Raw genomic sequence first — 19,516 nt, forward strand, 5'->3', positions numbered from 1 at the left:
TGACTTTATCAGCTATAAACATGATGAAAATAAATTCATGATGCCATTAAAGGACTTGCCCTTGGTGACAATATGCCAAAAGATGAATTGTTTACAGTATGAAATAAGAGAAAACTAACTAAAATATCATACATGTGCTACAGAATACAGTGTATCTGTGCAGTGGACATGTGAAGAAAACTAATATGTTTTTAGCTAACAAATGTATTATGTGTGTCAGAGTCACTTTCAATGCACTTTTGCTGGAAATAATCTGAACTGAAGATTGGTTTGGCTCCATAATGAATTTCCTCATTTTAATAATAAATAAAATGTCACACATTTTGTGATGTTCAGTGTTAGCTCGAAGCTGTTATACATTTTAGTAAACTTAACCACTAAAAGTTTGGTTACTATTGTAAAAAAACTGAGCCTTCGTTTGAAAGTGTTGTAGATACATGTGATGAGAACTGCACTCAGTGTTTAGTTCTGTCACAAAATATTAAATCACATATTCTGCTGTGCATGACAGGATTCAGTGGCTGCAGCTGTGGTCAAGGTGAGGACAGATTGTTGTTGTCTGTGCGTCTGCTGATGCTACTGGGGCTTCTGATTTTTCTCACAACTCAGAAAATAGCAGTGACAGTAAAACACGTGCTGTTAATGGAGAAGGACCGTAGTTACAGGAGATCATTGTGCCGAGTCTTCATATCTTTCCCACAAATCCTCCATAACACTGACTGAAAGTTACAGCTGCTGTCCGCTCAGCTGAAGAACTATCTGTGCTTTGTTTAGCCAAGATTTATTGATGCTTGACCTCTGGCCCTGCTGCTCTGCTGCATTTCAAGCTGCCATGCAGGCAGCCAATTTTGGGGAAATGCTAAATGTAGCACCATTTTAAAGAAGACAAGTAAGTTGAGGACTCACCGAGTTTCTAACCAGTTTGTGTTCCTGTTTGTTCCTGCAGCAGCAGGCGGGATCTCTGGCCTACGTGAGTGTAAAATCGCATACAGACACTTTTACACAATAAGAAGTTCTGTGTGACAGAAAGGTTTTTATCACTCTCACATATTGGTAGGTATTCCATTTAATGTTTGTATGTATCGGCTGTCATGTGCATGCTTACTGTTAAATACACAGAATAATAGATAAATACACATACTGTATGTGATGTATAGGCGTGTAACCTTGTTATGGGCTGCAGGGGGAGCTGGAGAAGCAGCTGCTGCAGGCTAATCCCATCCTGGAGGCGTTTGGAAACGCCAAAACCATCAAGAACGACAACTCCTCACGATTTGTAAGTTTTTAATCAGTTTGTAAGTCAACACTAACAACCATTTTGACTTTTAGTCATCTCATAATGGTTAAAGGTGTCAAGTAGCTGTTGTTGTCTCCTTTGTCCACAGGGCAAGTTCATCAAGCTCAACTTTGATGTGACCGGCTATCTTGTTGGGGCGAATATTGACACCTGTATCCTTTTTCAGATCAGATTTGTTTGTTAAATTATGAAAATAAAATTGAAAAACAAGATAAATAAACATGATGTCAAAATAATATGCCGAGGGCCATTTTGCTTGAAATTTTAACTGAAAACAGGAATGATTATCTGCTTAACCCTCTCCTGACCCGATCAGACCTGCTGGAGAAGTCTCGCTGTATTCGTCAGGCCAACACTGAGAGAGCCTTTCACATCTTCTATTACATGGTGGCAGGAACCAAGGACAAGATGAGGGGTGAGCAGCTACAATAGGAGCAAGGATAAAACACTCCTCTTACTGTAAGAGTTAATGGGCTTAAAGAGTCAACATGGAAATTGTCTTGTTAGCTGTCTTACCCAGAGTCAGGTAAGATAAAACCTTAGTGTTATCTCTGAACGCCCAGTACTCAGATAATGTGTTTAGCCTAGCTTGGCATTAAGATTGAAGGCAGGGGGAACTGCTAAAATAGATCTTTCAAAAAACTTTACATTCGACCTATTTGTTCCTATTTTCTCAAAGCAAAGTCATCCCCACGGTTTGTTAAACCTGGCAACCTCACTAAGTGGACAGGAAGATGCTACTGTTAAAACCACAATGTATTGTTTTTAACCTTGCTGGCCTCATGGCTCTTCTAGCCTCATTTCTATTTCTATTTCAGAAAAGATACATGGTGCAAGGCAAATACATCTTTGAAGTTGTTTGAAGGTGTATTTCTTTCACTTTTTACAAAGCTAGGCTAGCAGTTTCCCCTTGCTTCCAGTCTATAAGCTAAGCTAGGCTAAAGACGTCCTGAAGATCTCTGTAGAAGAGGAAACTGATATTGATGTTATCTGCTCTGGGTTTGATGGCTAACGAACAAAGGTATCATCAAAACTTTCACTTTGTGTGTGTGTGTGTGTGTGTGTGTGTGCGTGTGTTTAGAGGAGCTTCTGCTGGAGGACTTCGGCAGCTATCGTTTCCTGGTGGCGGGTCACGTGGAGATCCCCGGTCAGGAGGATGACGAGCTGTTTGATGAGACTCTGGAGGCCATGGAGATCATGGGCTTCACTGAGGAGGAGAGAATAGGTGCAAACTGCTCAGAGTCCATCAGAGCCACCTTCACAGTCAAACCCCTGTATTTGAACCCACTATGCTCTGTGTAACTGGCTCACACAGTCGGTTTCATAAATGACCATTTGTCCATCCATCTGACCATTTTCTAAATTACATTTTTTTAGACAGTGTACGAAGAGAAGTTATTATTCTACCAAAAATATTACCATATAAACTCAGGAATATGAAAGAAAAACATCAGGAAATTTGAATAAACATAATTTTATGATTAATAATCTGTAGGTCAGTGTTTAAAATCAAACTTCATTTATCCCAGGAAAAGGACTAGAAAACCGTTAACTATTGTCGGTATTTTGTTCATGCTGAGACAAAGACAGGCTGTCCAGATCCTCTCCAAAACGTCCTGTCATAACGGATCCGCAGGTCCTCTCTCCCTGGACACCTGGGATGCAGAGCTATGCAGCTGCCCAGAACTTTGGTTATACTGCCTTTAATGTAGTTGGGGTGTTCACTGTGCAGCTGCATTATGTTGGCAAATAGAAATATATGATCAGGACTCCGTACCAGCGGGTATTTGTAATTTCATTACTTGGATCAGGTAAAAAGCTCTTTAGGTACATTTGTAACATTGCTGGATATTTATTCATCCTTTTAAATGTCATTCTTCGTCTTTCCTTTTCCTCGCTGCAGGGATGTTAAAGGTGGTGTCCACTGTTCTCCAGCTGGGCAACGTCAAAATTGAGAAGGAGAGGAACAGTGAGCAGGCGACCATGCCTGACAATACCGGTAACCATTTTAAAATACCAACAGCAGTGCTGTAAATGAACCTTTAAACTTCTCTGACCTCTTTTCTGTCCTATGTTACCCATCAACCCCAGCTGCCCAGAAGGTGTGTCACCTGCAGGGCATCAATGTCACCGACTTCACCCGCGCCATCCTCACACCCAGAATCAAAGTGGGCAGAGAGGTGGTGCAGAAGGCGCAGACCAAGCAGCAGGTAACAGCAAACCAAACCTCATTTACACCGAAAATAAAGGCTCTTCTAGGATGTTTCCCTCTGAAATGTAGCCGAGGAAAAGTAGAAAGTCTCAGGAAAAAGTAGAAAGTCTCATCGTAAATGTACTCAGTTACTTTCCTGAACGTGAAGGACTGTTTTTTGGCACGATGTTCAACCCTTCTGCCGCATCACTTTCCAGCGACACAGAGCTACAGAATCATCCCAAAATGAATCATAACAAAGACGTTCTCCTGTCTCTCTCCATCTCTCCCTCCTTCACCTCCATCCTCCTCACCCCTCATCCTCCTCCAGGCTGATTTTGCCGTGGAGGCTCTGGCTAAGGCCATGTATGAGCGCCTGTTTCGTTGGATCCTGGCCAGAGTCAACAAGACGCTGGACAAGAGTAAGAGGCAGTCGTCCTCCTTCCTGGGCATCCTGGACATTGCTGGCTTTGAGATTTTTGAGGTGAATGCTTACTGAAAACAAACGTTTAAATACTTGAGTGTTTTGTTTTATTGTATTTATGTTGTTTTCTAATCACTGCGATGTTTCTCTGCCTCAGGACAACTCCTTCGAGCAGCTCTGCATCAACTATACCAACGAGCGTCTGCAGCAGCTCTTCAACCACACCATGTTCGTCCTGGAGCAGGAGGAGTACAAGAGAGAGGGCATCGAGTGGAACTTCATCGACTTCGGCCTCGACCTGCAGCCCTGCATCGAGCTCATCGAGAGGCCGGTCAGGACGGCTGCAGCCACACATACATGGCCTGACATGATTCACTTAAACCAGGACTTTGATGAATTTATAGATATATTTATTAAACATAGAGTTAATCAGGGCCCATACTTTTAAGAATTAGAAAACTTGAACTACAACAGGTGTTCACTGAGAGTGAAGAATAAGAAGTGAAGTGTAAGAGTAACCTTTAAGAGCAACTCTCAAGAGATCACATGATCAATTACATACATGAAAACATCCTTACATTTTACTTATATGTTCTTCTGCTAAAAGTAATTTATTTTTATTTTTTTAAAGTTAATTTTATTTGTGTGAAGCCCTAAAAAATTCCAGTAGCAGTTAGCATGTGAAATTAATCTAATATTCAATCTAATATTTTCATGATATTTAAATAGTCAAATAAAATAAATAAAAAATTAATAAAAAAATCGGGAGGAAATTTGCTGGGAAACTAAACTGAGGTAGGAATGACATCCTGCTGATGGTACACGAGGTACAGTTCAACTGGGAAATCATAAATAAGTTCAGACAATGAAGATGCATAGAAAGTGATTGCAAACAAATTCAGTGGCAGATTTACACAACTGATAAATGCAAAAGAAAGCAATGTGACATCTTATCAAAAGTTCAAATCAAATGGGCTCTGTTTCTGTACTGCAGCCATTTACTGTGGGAACACGTCACAAGTAATAAGCTTTTTTATTCTTAAATTTGTAAGTAGGAGTAAAAGTTAAAGATTTCACTGAAATCAAATAGACACCAATTTGATAAATTCAGTTCGTGCATTATACAACACTGTGTTTGACAATAAAATCTGTTTAAAAGAAAAGGGCGCTAGATTTAATTTTTGTCCTTAGGTCTCTCCAGAGGTCTACATGGGCATGAGACACTAACACCGGTACCTCTGCCTGTACCTGAACCCAACTGTGGACACAAATGCAAATATATTCTCTTAAACTGAGCTTCTGTGTCCTTCAATGTCCTGCAGAACAACCCTCCAGGCATCCTGGCCCTGCTGGACGAGGAGTGCTGGTTCCCCAAAGCCACTGATATGTCCTTCGTGGACAAGCTGCTGAACACCCACACCGGTCACGTGAAATTCTCCAAACCCAAACAACACAAAGATAAACTGATGTTCAGTGTGCTGCACTACGCCGGTAAGGTGAGGATCACCGAAGGCTTCAGGAAGGAGAGAATAATCCTTATAACTGTGTATTTGTGTAAACAATACAAACAGTTATAGTTTAGTTTAAACAATAAGGCCAGTGATATTCTATATTTTCTTATTGTCAACCAACCACATGAAAAGACCAAAACCAGCAGTGAATGTATCCACTAACAGGTGTCGTGTGTGTATCACAGCCTGATGGATCTTCTTCCTTCACTGTTGTCCAGAAACTATTAAAAACACATCAGTGCCGCTCTGCTGCACTGGGTGACATGTTGCTTCATCACCACGAACACACACACTGCAGTTTATTCTGACTCAGCCCCACACACACCGTCCTGCTGCCCCAAACACTCACTACAGCACCACATGTGGATTCATCCGCCGCTCCTGTTTAAGTAACGTTCGAGAAGAACTACAGTGAGCAGCTGTTGAAACTATATGAAATAGTTGAATGAAACTATATATTTGTGAGGTGTTTTTAAAGATTTACGTCTTCAGTGGGAGCCAATGGGCTTTGAGCTGAGAGCCACAGACAGGAAGTCAGAAAATCACTGAGAGAAAAATATAGATTAACACAAGCTTCATCATTTGATTTGTTTTTGTTTTGTTATCATGATCAACAAACGTGACGTCCATCTACATTTCCAGGTCGACTATAATGCAGCTAACTGGTTGACTAAGAACATGGATCCTCTGAATGACAATGTGACCGCTCTGCTCAACAACTCCTCCAGCAGCTTTATCCAGGACCTGTGGAAAGACGGTCAGTCCTCCGTGACGGGGCAACATGTCCTCACTTACCTTTTCAACTGGAAGTTTCACCACAAATCTCTAGTCATAGTAATCAGACGTGGTAGGAATCTTTCCTGTGTTTTTCCTCCATGTCAGTGGATCGAGTGGTGGGTCTGGAGACCATGACCAAGATGTCAGAGAGTTCGGTGCCCACCTCCACTAAATCCAAGAAGGGCATGTTCCGCACAGTGGGTCAGCTGTACAAGGAGTCGCTGGGCAAGCTGATGACCACGCTGCACAACACCCAGCCCAACTTCGTCCGCTGCATCATCCCCAACCACGAGAAGAGGGTAGGACATCTGTGTTTGTCGCATTTTTAAAGTGATATTCTGAGGGGTTTTTTTCACTCAAGCCCTAAATGTTTCAAGATCAAATGGTTTTATTTAAGTTAAGCTTCAGTCTACAGAGATGAGACTGTGTCTTTACGTGCAATCAGTGTTTGTTGGTCTGCTGCTGTGCTGCAGGCTGGGAAGATGGACTCCCAGCTGGTGCTGGAGCAGCTCAGGTGTAACGGGGTGCTGGAGGGCATCCGAATCTGCAGACAGGGATTCCCCAACCGCATCGTGTTCCAGGAGTTCAGGCAGAGGTGAGGGAGCTGTCTGAGACCACATTCTTCAGATCATTATTATTATTATTATTCAGAGGTATCAATAACAATGTTCATGGTTCAGTTTACACAGTATCTGTATTAATAATATACACTCTGTTATTAAACAATAGGAACCCCTGCACCATGTAATACGTTAGAATAATCAGCCCTGCAATAAACAGTACCTGTGTGAATGTACTTGGCAGTGGATTGAATGCTACAGACAATTATACCGATATTTACTGTGTTTTAGCCATTAATTTAAATGTAGTGTTGTAGTTCCTCACTGTGACCACTGGAGGGCAGAGAACACACATGATTCTAAACACACTCAGCTGACAACCATGCAAGCTTTCCATTTAAAACTTTTAAAATAAAACACCCAAAAGCATAAACTGAAATCAGCATCTGATTATTTAAAGTCTGGATTTTTCCAAATGTTCATTAAGTTCATTAAAAATGTAGTTTGATATTGAAATAAAATCATTACATGTCTGTCACCTAAGTTTGTATCATTTTATTTTTCTTACCTTAAATGAATCATGTTCATACCTCTTTGTAATGACACCACACTTGTAGATTTGTGTGGCCGATCATTTCATGTTTTCTTATTTGTAGATATGAGATTCTAGCTGCCAATGCCATCCCGAAGGGCTTCATGGATGGGAAGCAGGCATGCTGTCTGATGGTGAGCTGGATAGAAATGTATGGAACATATTTAGTCTAGTTTGTTTTGAGAAGGGTTCATGATCCCAGTGATGGTCAGACAGGACTTGCATCAGTGTTGTGTCATTTGAACATGAATTTACTGTACTATAAACCTGGATTATGAAAATGGAGTTGCAAGAAGCAGACGTTTCTATCTTTTTCCCCCTGTAAGCACATTTCTCTCCTTCCCTCTTGTCTCCCCCTCTCCACCAGGTAAAGCACCTGGATCTGGATCCTAACCTGTATCGTATCGGTCAGAGTAAGATGTTCTTCAGGACGGGAGTTTTGGCCCAGCTGGAGGAGGAGAGAGACATCAAACTGACCGTCGTCATCATCGCCTTCCAGGCACAAGCAAGAGGCTTCTTGGCCCGCAAGTAAGAGCAACAATTTGATTTCCTGTCTCTCATTTCCACACACACAGATACACACAAGCTTACATCTGATCTTCTTTCGTGTGTGTGTGTGTGTGTGTGTGTTCAGGGCTTTCAGTAAACGTCAGCAGCAGCTAAGCGCCATGAAGGTCATCCAGAGGAACTGCGCCTGTTACCTCAAACTCAAGAACTGGCAGTGGTGGAGGCTCTTCACCAAGGTTACACACACACACACACACATTTACGAACGTTCACATACGTACATTTACAGGTGTGTAGAATTATTGATGGTACAAAGGGTTACATTTTGTACAAATAAGATAATTGCCGTACACCTGGCGACACAGTTTGGGCTCGAAACTTTTTATGATTCTTAATTTAATACAAAATAAGTTTTAACTGGAGCAGATAACAGTCGTTCTTTGGGAGATATAATTCAAAGTTACAATAGAGATGCATGAGTTTTCACACTGACTGTCTGTCTGACACATTACATACTAATCATTAGCATAATATGCTAAATATTACATACTAAACATGAGTATGTGTATTCAAACATGCTAAGGTACTAAATGTAACATGCTAAATGTTAGCATGTTAACACCCAATAGTTGTTACATGCATGTTAACTTGCGAACCATTTAACCAAAGTTGAGCCAAATCAAACAGTGTAGAGCTGAGCCTGACAAACTGATTCTGAATGTCCTACTAAGGCCACCGTACAGAGATAACCCCTTTTAATTTAGGTAATAACGTGGACGTTTTCTTTGGTGCCATTATCAGGACACATTTTTACAATTTTTGCTCTGCTAGTGGTTAGGATCTAGTTGTCTCTCCATTTATCATCCATCCTACATTTTGTGTGGTGTATAATGACTATTACATCTTCAAGGTATTGTGGCTACACATTTTACACATCTCCTGTAAATGGCATGAAACCATGTACTGTATATTGAAAAAAAAAACGAGACTGAGTTGTGGACATGTGATGTGTCTGTCCATGGTTCAGGTGAAGCCGCTGCTGCAGGTCACCAGACAAGAAGAAGAAATGGGTCAGAAAGAGGAGGAACTGAAGGCAGCGAAAGAGGTGGCAGCCAAGACCGAGGCCGAACTGAGGGACATCTCCCAGAAACACACCCAGGTGAAATAAATGCAGGTTTTCATCTTGTTTTTTTTTTTATATTAAAAGTAAATTTCCAGAAATGACTGAAGTCTCTGTTTGTAGCTGATGGAGGAGCGAGCGCAGCTGGAGTCGAAGCTTCACGCAGAGACGGAGCTGTACGCGGAGGCTGAGGAGATGAGGGTACGACTGGAGGCCAAGAAGCAGGAGCTGGAGGAGGTGCTGCACGAGATGGAGGCCCGGCTGGAGGAGGAGGAAGATCGCAGCCTTTCCCTGCAGCAGGAGAGGAAGGACATGGAGCAGCAGCTACAGGTGGACACACATCATTATTATTATCATTATTATTATCATTATCATTATTATTATTATTACACAGCCCTACAAGAGTACAGATTATTTTATTATTAGGGCTGCAACTAACAATTATTTTCATTATCGATTGATTTATCGATTATTTTGACAGTTCATCATTGTTTAGTCTATAAAATGTAAGAAAATAGTGAAAAATTCCACAAAATGTCACATTTGTCCAGAGCCCAAGGGTAACTCCTTCAAATCTAAAAGATATTATAATATATTATATTTACAACGACATGAAACTAATTAAAGCAGCAAATCCTCATATCTGAGATGCTGGAACCAGCAAACGTCCGGCATTTTTGTTTGATAAATGATAATGAAATTATTACATCAGCTTACAATTAAATACTACAATTTAGTAACTAAATAATAACTTTATTAATATAGCACCTATTGAAAAAATGAAGAAAAAAAACAGTATCAATGGCATTTATCATGACCATAACCACTTCCACATCTTAATAACTGTAATCTTCTAAAATTAAGCAGAAGGGTACATAATCAACAATGTCAGTGGAGTAGTAATAATGAATAATAGCAATAAATGAATAGAACATTTTTGGAACTCTGTGGTTAAATGAGTCTCATGTTCATATGTTGCACTCTTTTTATATTTTGTTACATGCTTCTCTTGTATCTGAGCTATAAGTAAGTTTTTTGCTGGTGTTTTCTGGCTTTTTGAAATTTGCTCTCCTTCATTTTCGACCTATATTTCACACACATGATGTTTTTCTGCAGCTTATGGAGGCCCACATAGCAGAGGAAGAAGATGCTCGGCAGAAGCTGCAGCTGGAGAAAGTGGCTATGGAGGGAAAAGTCAAGAAAATGGAGGAGGAAATTCTGCTTATAGAGGACCAGAATAACAAACTGCAGAAGGTTCAAAGATGCAGTTTTGTTTTGTGGTGTGGTCGGGGGTGTTTAATACACAATGCACGCTGTACTCACGTGCTCTCGTGTCTTTTCAGGAGCGAAAGCTTATGGAGGAGAGGATGGCTGATATGAGCTCCAACTTGGCAGAGGAGGAGGAGAAGTCCAAGAACCTGACCAAACTGAAGACCAAACACGAGTCCATGATCTCTGACCTGGAGGGTCAGTCAGCCAAATACCCATCTACTCATGTCTTTACTGGCCCCCATTCAGTTTTACTCACCTCTATTCACTTCTGTTTAGATTTATACAGGAATGCAGCTAATCATTTACTGACCTTGGTCTTATAATCAAAAACTGTCAATCTTTTTTTTTTTTCAAATGAACAAAAGGCTTTTTTTTCTCATTTCTTTATTGAAATAAACGTATAAGTAGTACAAATTCATTGTACAATACAATAAATACAAAGTATCATTAGTAATCATAATGTGTACAGAAGAAAAGTTAAAAGCTTTAGCTCAGGAGAGGAGTTATATTTAAATTTTCCACAGCCTTTAGAATGATAGAAAAACTAATCGAGTCGATGAACTCTTTGACCTCCTTTGTAAATAACAAAAAGTCAGGCTTTTCACCTGCATATCAGAATCAGAATCAGAAATACTTTATTGATCCCCATAGGGAAACTCTTTGTTACAGTAGCTCGCCTTTACGTCAGTGCACACAGGAGAAAGTACTAGCAAACAATATGATACACTATAAACACTATAAAAACAGGTCAGAAAATAAATTAAGTATCAGGTCGGTATAAGTATAAGATAAACTAAGTGTCAAGTACCAAGTGGGTTTACAGGTTGATGATGATAGTACAGTATAATAATACAATGTAATAAAATAAGTAATAGCAGAGGTGCATGTACTGTCGAGAGTAATAGAGGTATATAATATCAATCACAATAAATAAGAAAAACTAACATGGGAAAACTAATATTTGGACTCATATGGAATATGAAATTTAGCTAATAAAATCAAAAGATTAAAAATACTGTATACAGCTGTATACTATCTTCTAGGATGCCAAAGTTCATGTTTCTAAGTCCTCCACTTTTGATTTATTCGGTTGGGTGATATTAATTGCACAATCTTACAGGACTTTGCGAAACCTTAGAGTTTTTAATACCAAATGAGTATGTAAAAATGTAACTTTTATGAAGAGGTCTGTTCAGTGTGTTCTTTCTCTCTGTGTGCAGTGCGTATGAAGAAGGAGGAGAAGGGTCGTCAGGACATGGAGAAGGCCAAGAGGAAGGTGGAGGCGGAACTGGCCGAACTCCAGGATCAGCACGCCGACCTGCAGGCCCAACTAGCCGAGCTCCGAGCCCAGCTAGCTGCCAAAGAAGAGGAGCTCCAGGCCACACAGGCCCGGTAAGAGGGACTACACAAGCAGAGGATGTTCATAACAGTCGACAATACAATACATTGTTGGACAGAATAAACATCAGTGACAATTTAGTGATTCTTAGAGCCTTAGCAGCAGTGGAGCTAGAAACAGCGTGTTTATCCTGAGGGTGGCGCTAGAGGAAAGGTCATGGAGTCATTAAAATCAAAAGGGGTAGCGTACATAGTGAGCATAAATGGACTCAGTAAATTTCATGGCAATCTCCCTATTACATTACGCATTGTCTTGTGTCCAAGGGGAGGTATTTGGTTTTAAGGGTTGCATTACTGTAAAGGCTACAGGATCACCAAAATCAGTAGATCATCAACATGAAGGTCTAGATGTTGTTTTAAAGGCTTTCAGGAATAAAATTCTGGTGGAAAAATACTGTTATCGAAAAACTGGAATCCCCTTCAAAATCTATAATTTTTTTTAACTGTAGAAAAACTCCCCCAAAGTTGCTAAAACTCAATTTTTTTTAATGAGAAAAAACGTTGAGTACATCAGTAGCTAACCCTGCTTACGTCCTTCCCACTAATGGCAGCAAATAATTAAGTTCTCCTCAATATTACAGCTGTGACTGAAGCTCTTTGATTCTCAAAGACATTTTCACTCAGACAAGAATGAAACTCCTGAAGTTACAAGAGTCAGATGTAAAGATATTAGAAACTATACTAAGAGCCTTTTTTGTGTCCACAGCTTGGAGGAGGAGAGCAATCACCGTGGGGCAGCGGTGAAGCGGGTTCGGGAGTTGGAGGTTCTGATTTCAGAGCTGCAGGAGGACTTGGAGGCAGAGAGGGCGGCCAGGGGGAAGGTGGAGGCAGCTCGACGGGATCTCGGTGAGGAGCTGAATGCTCTACGCACTGAGCTGGAAGACAGTCTGGATACTACCGCCGCCCAGCAAGAGCTACGGTCTGTACGATCTATTGTATCCTACATATACAACCTCTGATTGATCCACATATTCTAATTTGTGTTTAATCAGTTGTTGTTGGCACCTTGAGGTACAGAGGTGTTTGCCTCAAAAAAAGCAGGGCCTGTATGTATAAAACTGTAATGTATAAAAGAAATGTTCCTAAACTTCAAACATTCTTATTAAAAAGTAGGGCTTTGTATAAAGAAGCTAAAAGTTATTTTTTAGGAAAGTCGAGGTGTGATTCTTCAGTGCTGACTGCACTCCTAAATGTTGTAAAATAAGGACTACAATCATGTCTACCTAAAATGCCCTCCCTCCCTCCGCCTCCAAAGGTGATGTGTCATGGCTGCATCACATCAGTCAACATCAGTCATCACAGCTTCATTAGCTCAGCTAATATATAATACGAATTGCGCGCGCATTTTATAATTAATATAGATGTGTTTCATGTGAACACTAGGAAGAATCACACTAACATGTGAACATTTGATTCATGCTGAATTCATCATGAACTTCTTTAATATTGTATAGCTAGTGTGTGTGTTTTGGGACAGACCTTGTAACTTATCATCATATATTTCAAAAAGCAGACTGTAAATTGCACAAAGCTTCTCTCTGAAATGGTGCAGAACAGTAAATAGTAATAGTAAACAGTGTCATCTGCATAAAAGTGGACGTTTGAAAGCCACCCAGAAGCCGGTAGCCAAATGTCTAGGCCGTGTTACTGCTGGATGTGTTGTGGTGATGTTGTCTGTATATTTGACTGGCAGGGCGAAGCGTGAGCAGGAGGTGGCTATGCTGAAGAAAGCCATGGAGGACGAGGGACGGAGCCACGAGGCCCAAATCCAGGACCTGAGACAGAAACACAGCCAGGCTGTGGAGGAGCTCAATGAGCAGCTGGAGCAGGCCAAGAGGGTACACACACACACACACAAACACATATACAAATACAGGTACTTACTTGTGACATAACATTTCCGAGCCCTTAAACCTGATCTGAACGGGTCAGTTTACGGTTCACCTGGTTTAGTTTCTTTTTCTTTTCTTTTTTTTTTGCAAACATTAAAGCTTCTGTGTCATTTAAAACACACTTTCATAACATCCAGGTGAGAGCTGGTCTGGAGAAATCCAAGCAGGTTCTGGAGAAAGAGTCGGCAGATCTGAGTGCCGACCTGCGATCCCTCGCCAATGCCAAACAGGATGTGGAGCACAAGAAGAAGAAGGTGGAGGGTCAGCTGAACGACCTGAACTCGCGTTTCAACGAGAGCGAGCGGCAGAGGACCGAGCTGGGGGAGCGAGTCTCCAAGATGACTGTGAGTCATGAAAATACTAATGAATTAACGAACCTGAAGTAGTATACTGCTTATGTATCAAATACTACTTGTATCCAAATTATATATATATAGATAGATATATATATATATATATAGATATATATATATATATATATATATATATATATATATATATATATCTATCTCAAGGTAAAAATGGCTCCAGCAACACTGAAAGTTAAACAGTAACCAACTGAAAACTAAACAATAAATCAACAGAAAATTAAAAGATAACAGTTTCTACCAGGATTCATCGCTGTTGAATTTGATATGTTGTCAAGTTAATCCTGAATTAACTACTGCTAGAATAGTCTATACTGTGAGACAAGAGAGTGAAGGACAAAAGTACATATTTGGGAATTCAATGTACACCTCTTTCTCTGTCTCTTTCTCTCTATCTTTCTTTCCATCTCTCCCCTTTTCTTTCTCTTCATCTCTTCCAGATGGAGCTGGATAGTGTGACAAGTCTGTTGAATGAGGCGGAGGGAAAGAACAGCAAACTGAGTAAAGATGTCTCCACTCTGACCTCTCAGCTCCAGGATGCACAGGTGAGGGACACCACGAACATACACCAGTTTATAAAGTTGTAGTTCTGTGAATTATATACATTTCTTCTCAAAGTGGGATCCAGATTTGACCTTGTAGATTTTGTCCCACGAGTGTCAAGGTAAACATACACCTAACAAGAGTCTACAGCCATGCTAACAGCTGTGTGAGGCTGTACTCAGACACAGCGGCGCTGTGAGCTAAATGCTAAAAGTAGCATGCTAACAATGACAATACTAACATGTTGAAGTTTAGCAGGTGTAATGTTTACCATGTTCACCAGTTTAGAATGTTAGCATGCTAATGTTTGCTAATTAGCACCAAACCCCAAATACAGCTGAGGCTGATGTGAATGTCTCAATTGGACAAACTTAACTTTTGACCTGATAATGGTGATAGTGATAGATCAAAGTGATTTCAAATCATCCTCTGGGGACTATGAATGTGTGTACTAAATTGCACTGCAAATCATCCAATGGTTTTCAAGAGATTTCATTACAAACTGACACTAAACAGAAAGTCAGTGAATCACCAAATTTAGGATACATCTTCTGGAAACCATGAATGCATTTACAAAATTTGGTGCCAATCCATCAAGTAGATGTTGAGACATTTCACTGAATAAGTGAAACCTTTGACCTACTGGCGGTGCTTGAGGATAAGTCAGAGAATCATTAAAGTCATTGGAATTTATTGCGTAGGGACCTTGAATATCAGTCGTAAAGTCCATCAAATAGTTGTCAAGATATTTCACTCTGAACCACAAATGTTAACCTCATGGTGGTGCTAGAGGAAAGTCAGATGATCACCAAAGTCAGCAGGGTTCATCCTCTGGGACTGTCGGTACAAAATTTCACTCATTTTTGAGATATTTCAGTCTGAACCAAAGTGGTGGACCGACCAACATTGCCGTCACCTGACACCTTTCTTCACCTCTCACCTGCTCCCGTCTCCTCATCCTTCTCCTCCAGGAGCTACTGTCAGAGGAGACCCGTCAGAAGCTGAATCTGTCCGGACGTCTGCGTCAGATGGAGGACGACAGGAACAGCCTGATGGAGCAGCTGGAGGAGGAGACTGAGGTCAAACGGGGCGTGGAGAGGCAGGTCTCCAGCCTCAACGTGCAGGTCAGTAACTTCAGACAGATATGAAATCTGTTAGAGTGAGAGAAGGTCAGTCACGTGACAATCAGTGGTGTTTTTACCTTAACTGAGACCTTTTCGAGCACCCTGTAGAAACATGACAAACTCCTCTAAGCGCTCACTGTTTCACCTTCTGTCAGCTGTCCGACTACAAGAAGAAGCTGGACGAGATGTCGGGGACGGTGGAGCTGCTGGAGGAGGGGAAGAAGCGTCTGCAGCGCGAGCTGGAGGCGACCAACAGCGAGTATGAGGAGAAGGCCTCGGCCTACGACAAGCTGGAGAAGAGCCGGAGCCGGCTGCAGCAGGAGCTGGAGGACGTCCTCATGGACCTGGACAGCCAGCGGCAGCTTGTCTCCAACCTGGAGAAGAAGCAGAAAAAGTTTGATCAGGTCTGACTGTAACTTTGGAAGACACACTTTGTGTTTTCTGTCTGATTTTGTCCTCCATCATTGACACTGAAAACGCATTAGGAAGGGATCTCTTAACAGCCAGTATGAACAGGAGTGATCACAGTTTCAATGTACATATAGACACATGACTATTGTTTTAAGACACTTGAAAAACTGTGAACGTATCTTTTAATGCTGAGGTTGAAGAGAGTCTGAATCCCATCCAGACCGTCCTGCCACAACACAAAGTGAAAATGTAGGAGGTCGTGTCTTGACGCTGTCAGTGTGGACTGATAGATTTGTAGAAATAGATTCTATTCCATAAGACAGACATTTAAAATGCTTCATAATAAATGTTCTCAGTGCAGATTGCCCTGTACTTTCTGTTCATTTTACATTCACATCTAATCTCCTGTGATCTCCTTTGTTCTCGTGTTCATCAGATGCTGGCAGAGGAGCGCGCCGTGTCCTGTAAGTTTGCAGAGGAGCGGGATCGAGCGGAGGCGGAGGCGAGGGAGAAGGACACGCGGGTGTTAGCTCTGGCCAGAGCGCTGGATGAGAACCAGGATGCTCTGGAGGAGGCGGAGAAGACCATGAAGTCCCTCCGAGCTGAGATGGAGGACCTCATCAGCTCCAAGGATGACGTGGGAAAGAGTGTAAGAGGAAATGTCTGAACATGAATGAATAATTTTCTTTTATTAGAGAAGTCATTTCTGATCTTATCTTCTTTCCATCCTCCGTCAGGTGCATGACCTGGAGAAGGCCAAGCGTGGCCTGGAGGCCATCGTGGAGGAGATGAGAACGCAGATGGAGGAGCTGGAGGACGAGCTGCAGGTCGCTGAGGACGCCAAGCTGCGTCTGGAGGTCAACAGTCAGGCCCTGAGAGCTCAGCATGAGAGGGAGCTGCACGCCCGCGATGAGATGGGCGAGGAGAAGAGGAAGCAGCTCCTCAAACAGGTGGAGTACAACCTCCTGCTGCTCTTTTTAATATAAGATGTGATCATGCAACAGGAGGTGAAGTTTGATGTTTCTTTCCCCATGACCTTATTACCTTCTGTTCTTTGTTTTGTCCAAACAACTTCTCTAACTGCTTCCATCCGGGTCTTACCTCAGCTTCAGTTTAAGAGTTCACACTGTTTTTTATTCTAAAGTCCCTTTTGGTGTGATTTTTAACTTGTGCAGATATTGTGCATGTAGTGGCAGGAGGGGCTTATTCATGGCCTCAATCTGAATAATATAAAACTATATTCACAATATTAAAAAGGTAAATGTAGGCAAAGTGAATAAAGTGGCTAATCCTATTGGAAATTGTTCATAAATATAATTGTAGTTAATAGTTGTAACTGTAAACTTTTCTAATCCCAGTTGGATCCTCTTTTACCTTACCCACATTATGTTATAAAATCAAATAAAGGACTACATAAAGCTAATCTAAAAGAGTAAAAAGACAGTATGTGTGTACAAAATGACTAACTATCCTCCCTGCTCTCACTTTGTCAGGTGCGTGAGCTGGAGGCGGAGCTGGAGGAGGAGAGGAAGCAGCGAGGTCAAGCTTCAGGCGGCAAGAAGAAGCTGGAGGGGGAGCTGAAGGACATGGAGGACCAGCTGGAGGCCACCAGCAGGGGGCGCGACGAAGCAGTCAAGCAGCTCCGCAAGATCCAGGTCAGCACACACATTAATGCAATTTTTTTCAATTCATTATCTTTCAAATGATAAGAAATCAGAACTCCAAATAAAGCTGGACTGATATTTTTGGATACCAATATTCAACATCTTAAAACATGACAACGTGCTTCCCGTAATTTTTTATTCTTGTTCGAGTGGTACTCAGCGTTTCCTAACTACAAGAGTCTGAATCAGATGTGTTTAACCTACATGACCTCCTCTGCTCTCCTCACAGGGTCAGACGAAGGAGCTCCAGAGGGAGCTGGAGGACTCGCGTGCAGCCCAGAAGGAGGTCCTCGCCTCAGCCAGGGAGTCTGAGCGCAGATCCAAGGCCATGGAGGCAGACATCATCCAGCTGCACGAGGTGAGCCCTGTGGTGCCTTTCAACAATTGAGCTTCAAAGTAAAAGCTTGTTGTTTCCCATCAAATATGATAATGCGTCACCAACATGTTTAGTTTAGCGGCCTTTTCAAAAAACATGAAAAATCACATTATCATCACACACAAATCACATTAAAAGAATATCTCCAGACTCATCCTATAACTGGTCAAGAAATTTGTATGTCTTTGTTTCCTCAATGGTGCTTTAAATTGTCTCTCACACTCTGATAACATCATGTTCATTTGTGTTTCTTACCTTCTTTATACCACCATCAACTTCCTCTGTTTGTCTGTCCAGATGCTGTCAGCTGCAGAGAGAGCTCGAAAGCAGGCAGAGACGGAAAGAGATGAACTGTCTGAAGAACTGGCCAGTAACTCCTCTGGAAAGTGGGTGTCTTGTGTTATTAACACATATACATTTGCGGAGACAGGCACCAGAGTGACAAAAAATACATAAACAAAAGCTTCACTTTGCTATAGAAAGTACAGTAATTAGAGAGGGGAGATTGTTGATTGGTGGAAGGAGACATGAGTTATTTCTGATGATGGTGCATTTCCTCAAACATCACCTTTACTGTGCGAAACAGCAGTCATGCTTCAGACCTTTGACACTTCTGGGGACTATGAATGTCCACGGGGTACTTCCTGGATTTACGGCCATTCGTTTTTACAATACATTGTCATGAATCAAAGTGGGTCAAGAGTAAGAGTTGGCCCGGTGGTGGCAGCAAGAGGAAAAGTCAGGTCGTCACCAAAATGATTAGGAATCCTCTGGGCACCATGAATATTCACTGAAAATTTCGTGGAAATTTAGCCATAATTGTTAAAATATCTGATGTTTTTTCAAGAATTTAAAGGTCCAGTGTGTAGGATTTAGTGGCATCTAGCAGTTTGCAACCATTTATATACCGCTTGTCTCACCCTCCCGTTCCAAGCGTGTAGCACGAGAGAGACAGTAATTGGTTTGTCCGTTCTGGGCTACTGTAGAAACATGGCGGTGCAACATGGCGGCCTCTGTGGAAGGGGACCCACTCCCTCTGTAGATATAAAGGGCTTATTCTAAGGTAATGAAAACACAACGATTCTTATTTTCATGTAATACATTAATGAAAACATACTTATAAATATTATATTCCATTTCTGCCAATAGCTCCACCTAAATGTTACACACTGGACCTTTAATAAGATTTTAAAAATACATCTATTTTGGATTTTTATTACGTTATGATGTTAGTAGAGTTAAATTCAACATGTTTTCGTTATCAGATTGTAAAAATTTTATTGTAAAATTAAAGAGTTTTAGTTTTTGAAGATACTTTTCATTTTAAATACATAATTTTAAAGTAACCAGTTTTCATTTTTGCAATGTATTCTTTTTTTCCTTCAGAAACACACATTCTTGTGAGCGGAAAAAGCCTATAAAAAGAACTTTAAAGTGGCCGATAAAATTTGAATGTCATCTCTTATTCCCCCTCTTCTCATATTTACTT

At 41.2% G+C, this 19,516-nt stretch overlaps 1 protein-coding gene across 6 annotated transcripts in view; it reads left to right on the top strand.

Annotated features, from left to right (window-relative positions):
* The window catches only part of LOC122869075 (myosin-11-like), a 37,222-nt gene that overhangs the window by 11,927 nt on the left and 5,779 nt on the right, over positions 1 to 19,516 (top strand). For 4 of the 6 annotated variants that reach the window (XM_044181648.1, XM_044181647.1, XM_044181646.1 and 1 more), the window contains exons 7-39: positions 512 to 538; positions 947 to 970; positions 1,184 to 1,276; positions 1,386 to 1,449; positions 1,614 to 1,712; positions 2,379 to 2,522; positions 3,201 to 3,296; positions 3,389 to 3,507; positions 3,820 to 3,972; positions 4,070 to 4,243; positions 5,235 to 5,408; positions 6,066 to 6,180; positions 6,306 to 6,499; positions 6,674 to 6,795; positions 7,417 to 7,486; positions 7,720 to 7,880; positions 7,987 to 8,095; positions 8,887 to 9,018; positions 9,103 to 9,309; positions 10,096 to 10,233; positions 10,323 to 10,446; positions 11,472 to 11,643; positions 12,356 to 12,568; positions 13,343 to 13,487; positions 13,679 to 13,885; positions 14,350 to 14,454; positions 15,424 to 15,576; positions 15,732 to 15,980; positions 16,424 to 16,636; positions 16,725 to 16,937; positions 17,481 to 17,642; positions 17,881 to 18,009; positions 18,325 to 18,413. In XM_044181648.1, coding sequence (XP_044037583.1) covers positions 512 to 538; positions 947 to 970; positions 1,184 to 1,276; positions 1,386 to 1,449; positions 1,614 to 1,712; positions 2,379 to 2,522; positions 3,201 to 3,296; positions 3,389 to 3,507; positions 3,820 to 3,972; positions 4,070 to 4,243; positions 5,235 to 5,408; positions 6,066 to 6,180; positions 6,306 to 6,499; positions 6,674 to 6,795; positions 7,417 to 7,486; positions 7,720 to 7,880; positions 7,987 to 8,095; positions 8,887 to 9,018; positions 9,103 to 9,309; positions 10,096 to 10,233; positions 10,323 to 10,446; positions 11,472 to 11,643; positions 12,356 to 12,568; positions 13,343 to 13,487; positions 13,679 to 13,885; positions 14,350 to 14,454; positions 15,424 to 15,576; positions 15,732 to 15,980; positions 16,424 to 16,636; positions 16,725 to 16,937; positions 17,481 to 17,642; positions 17,881 to 18,009; positions 18,325 to 18,413 — 4,589 coding nt within the window. The remainder of the gene's footprint in view (positions 1 to 511; positions 539 to 946; positions 971 to 1,183; positions 1,277 to 1,385; positions 1,450 to 1,613; positions 1,713 to 2,378; positions 2,523 to 3,200; positions 3,297 to 3,388; positions 3,508 to 3,819; positions 3,973 to 4,069; positions 4,244 to 5,234; positions 5,409 to 6,065; positions 6,181 to 6,305; positions 6,500 to 6,673; positions 6,796 to 7,416; positions 7,487 to 7,719; positions 7,881 to 7,986; positions 8,096 to 8,886; positions 9,019 to 9,102; positions 9,310 to 10,095; positions 10,234 to 10,322; positions 10,447 to 11,471; positions 11,644 to 12,355; positions 12,569 to 13,342; positions 13,488 to 13,678; positions 13,886 to 14,349; positions 14,455 to 15,423; positions 15,577 to 15,731; positions 15,981 to 16,423; positions 16,637 to 16,724; positions 16,938 to 17,480; positions 17,643 to 17,880; positions 18,010 to 18,324; positions 18,414 to 19,516) is intronic. The other 2 variants (XM_044181644.1, XM_044181645.1) reach the window with 2 other exon arrangements.

Source organism: Siniperca chuatsi, linkage group LG21 (assembly GCF_020085105.1).
Source record: "Siniperca chuatsi isolate FFG_IHB_CAS linkage group LG21, ASM2008510v1, whole genome shotgun sequence".
NCBI classification, from domain to species: Eukaryota; Metazoa; Chordata; class Actinopteri; order Centrarchiformes; family Sinipercidae; genus Siniperca; species Siniperca chuatsi.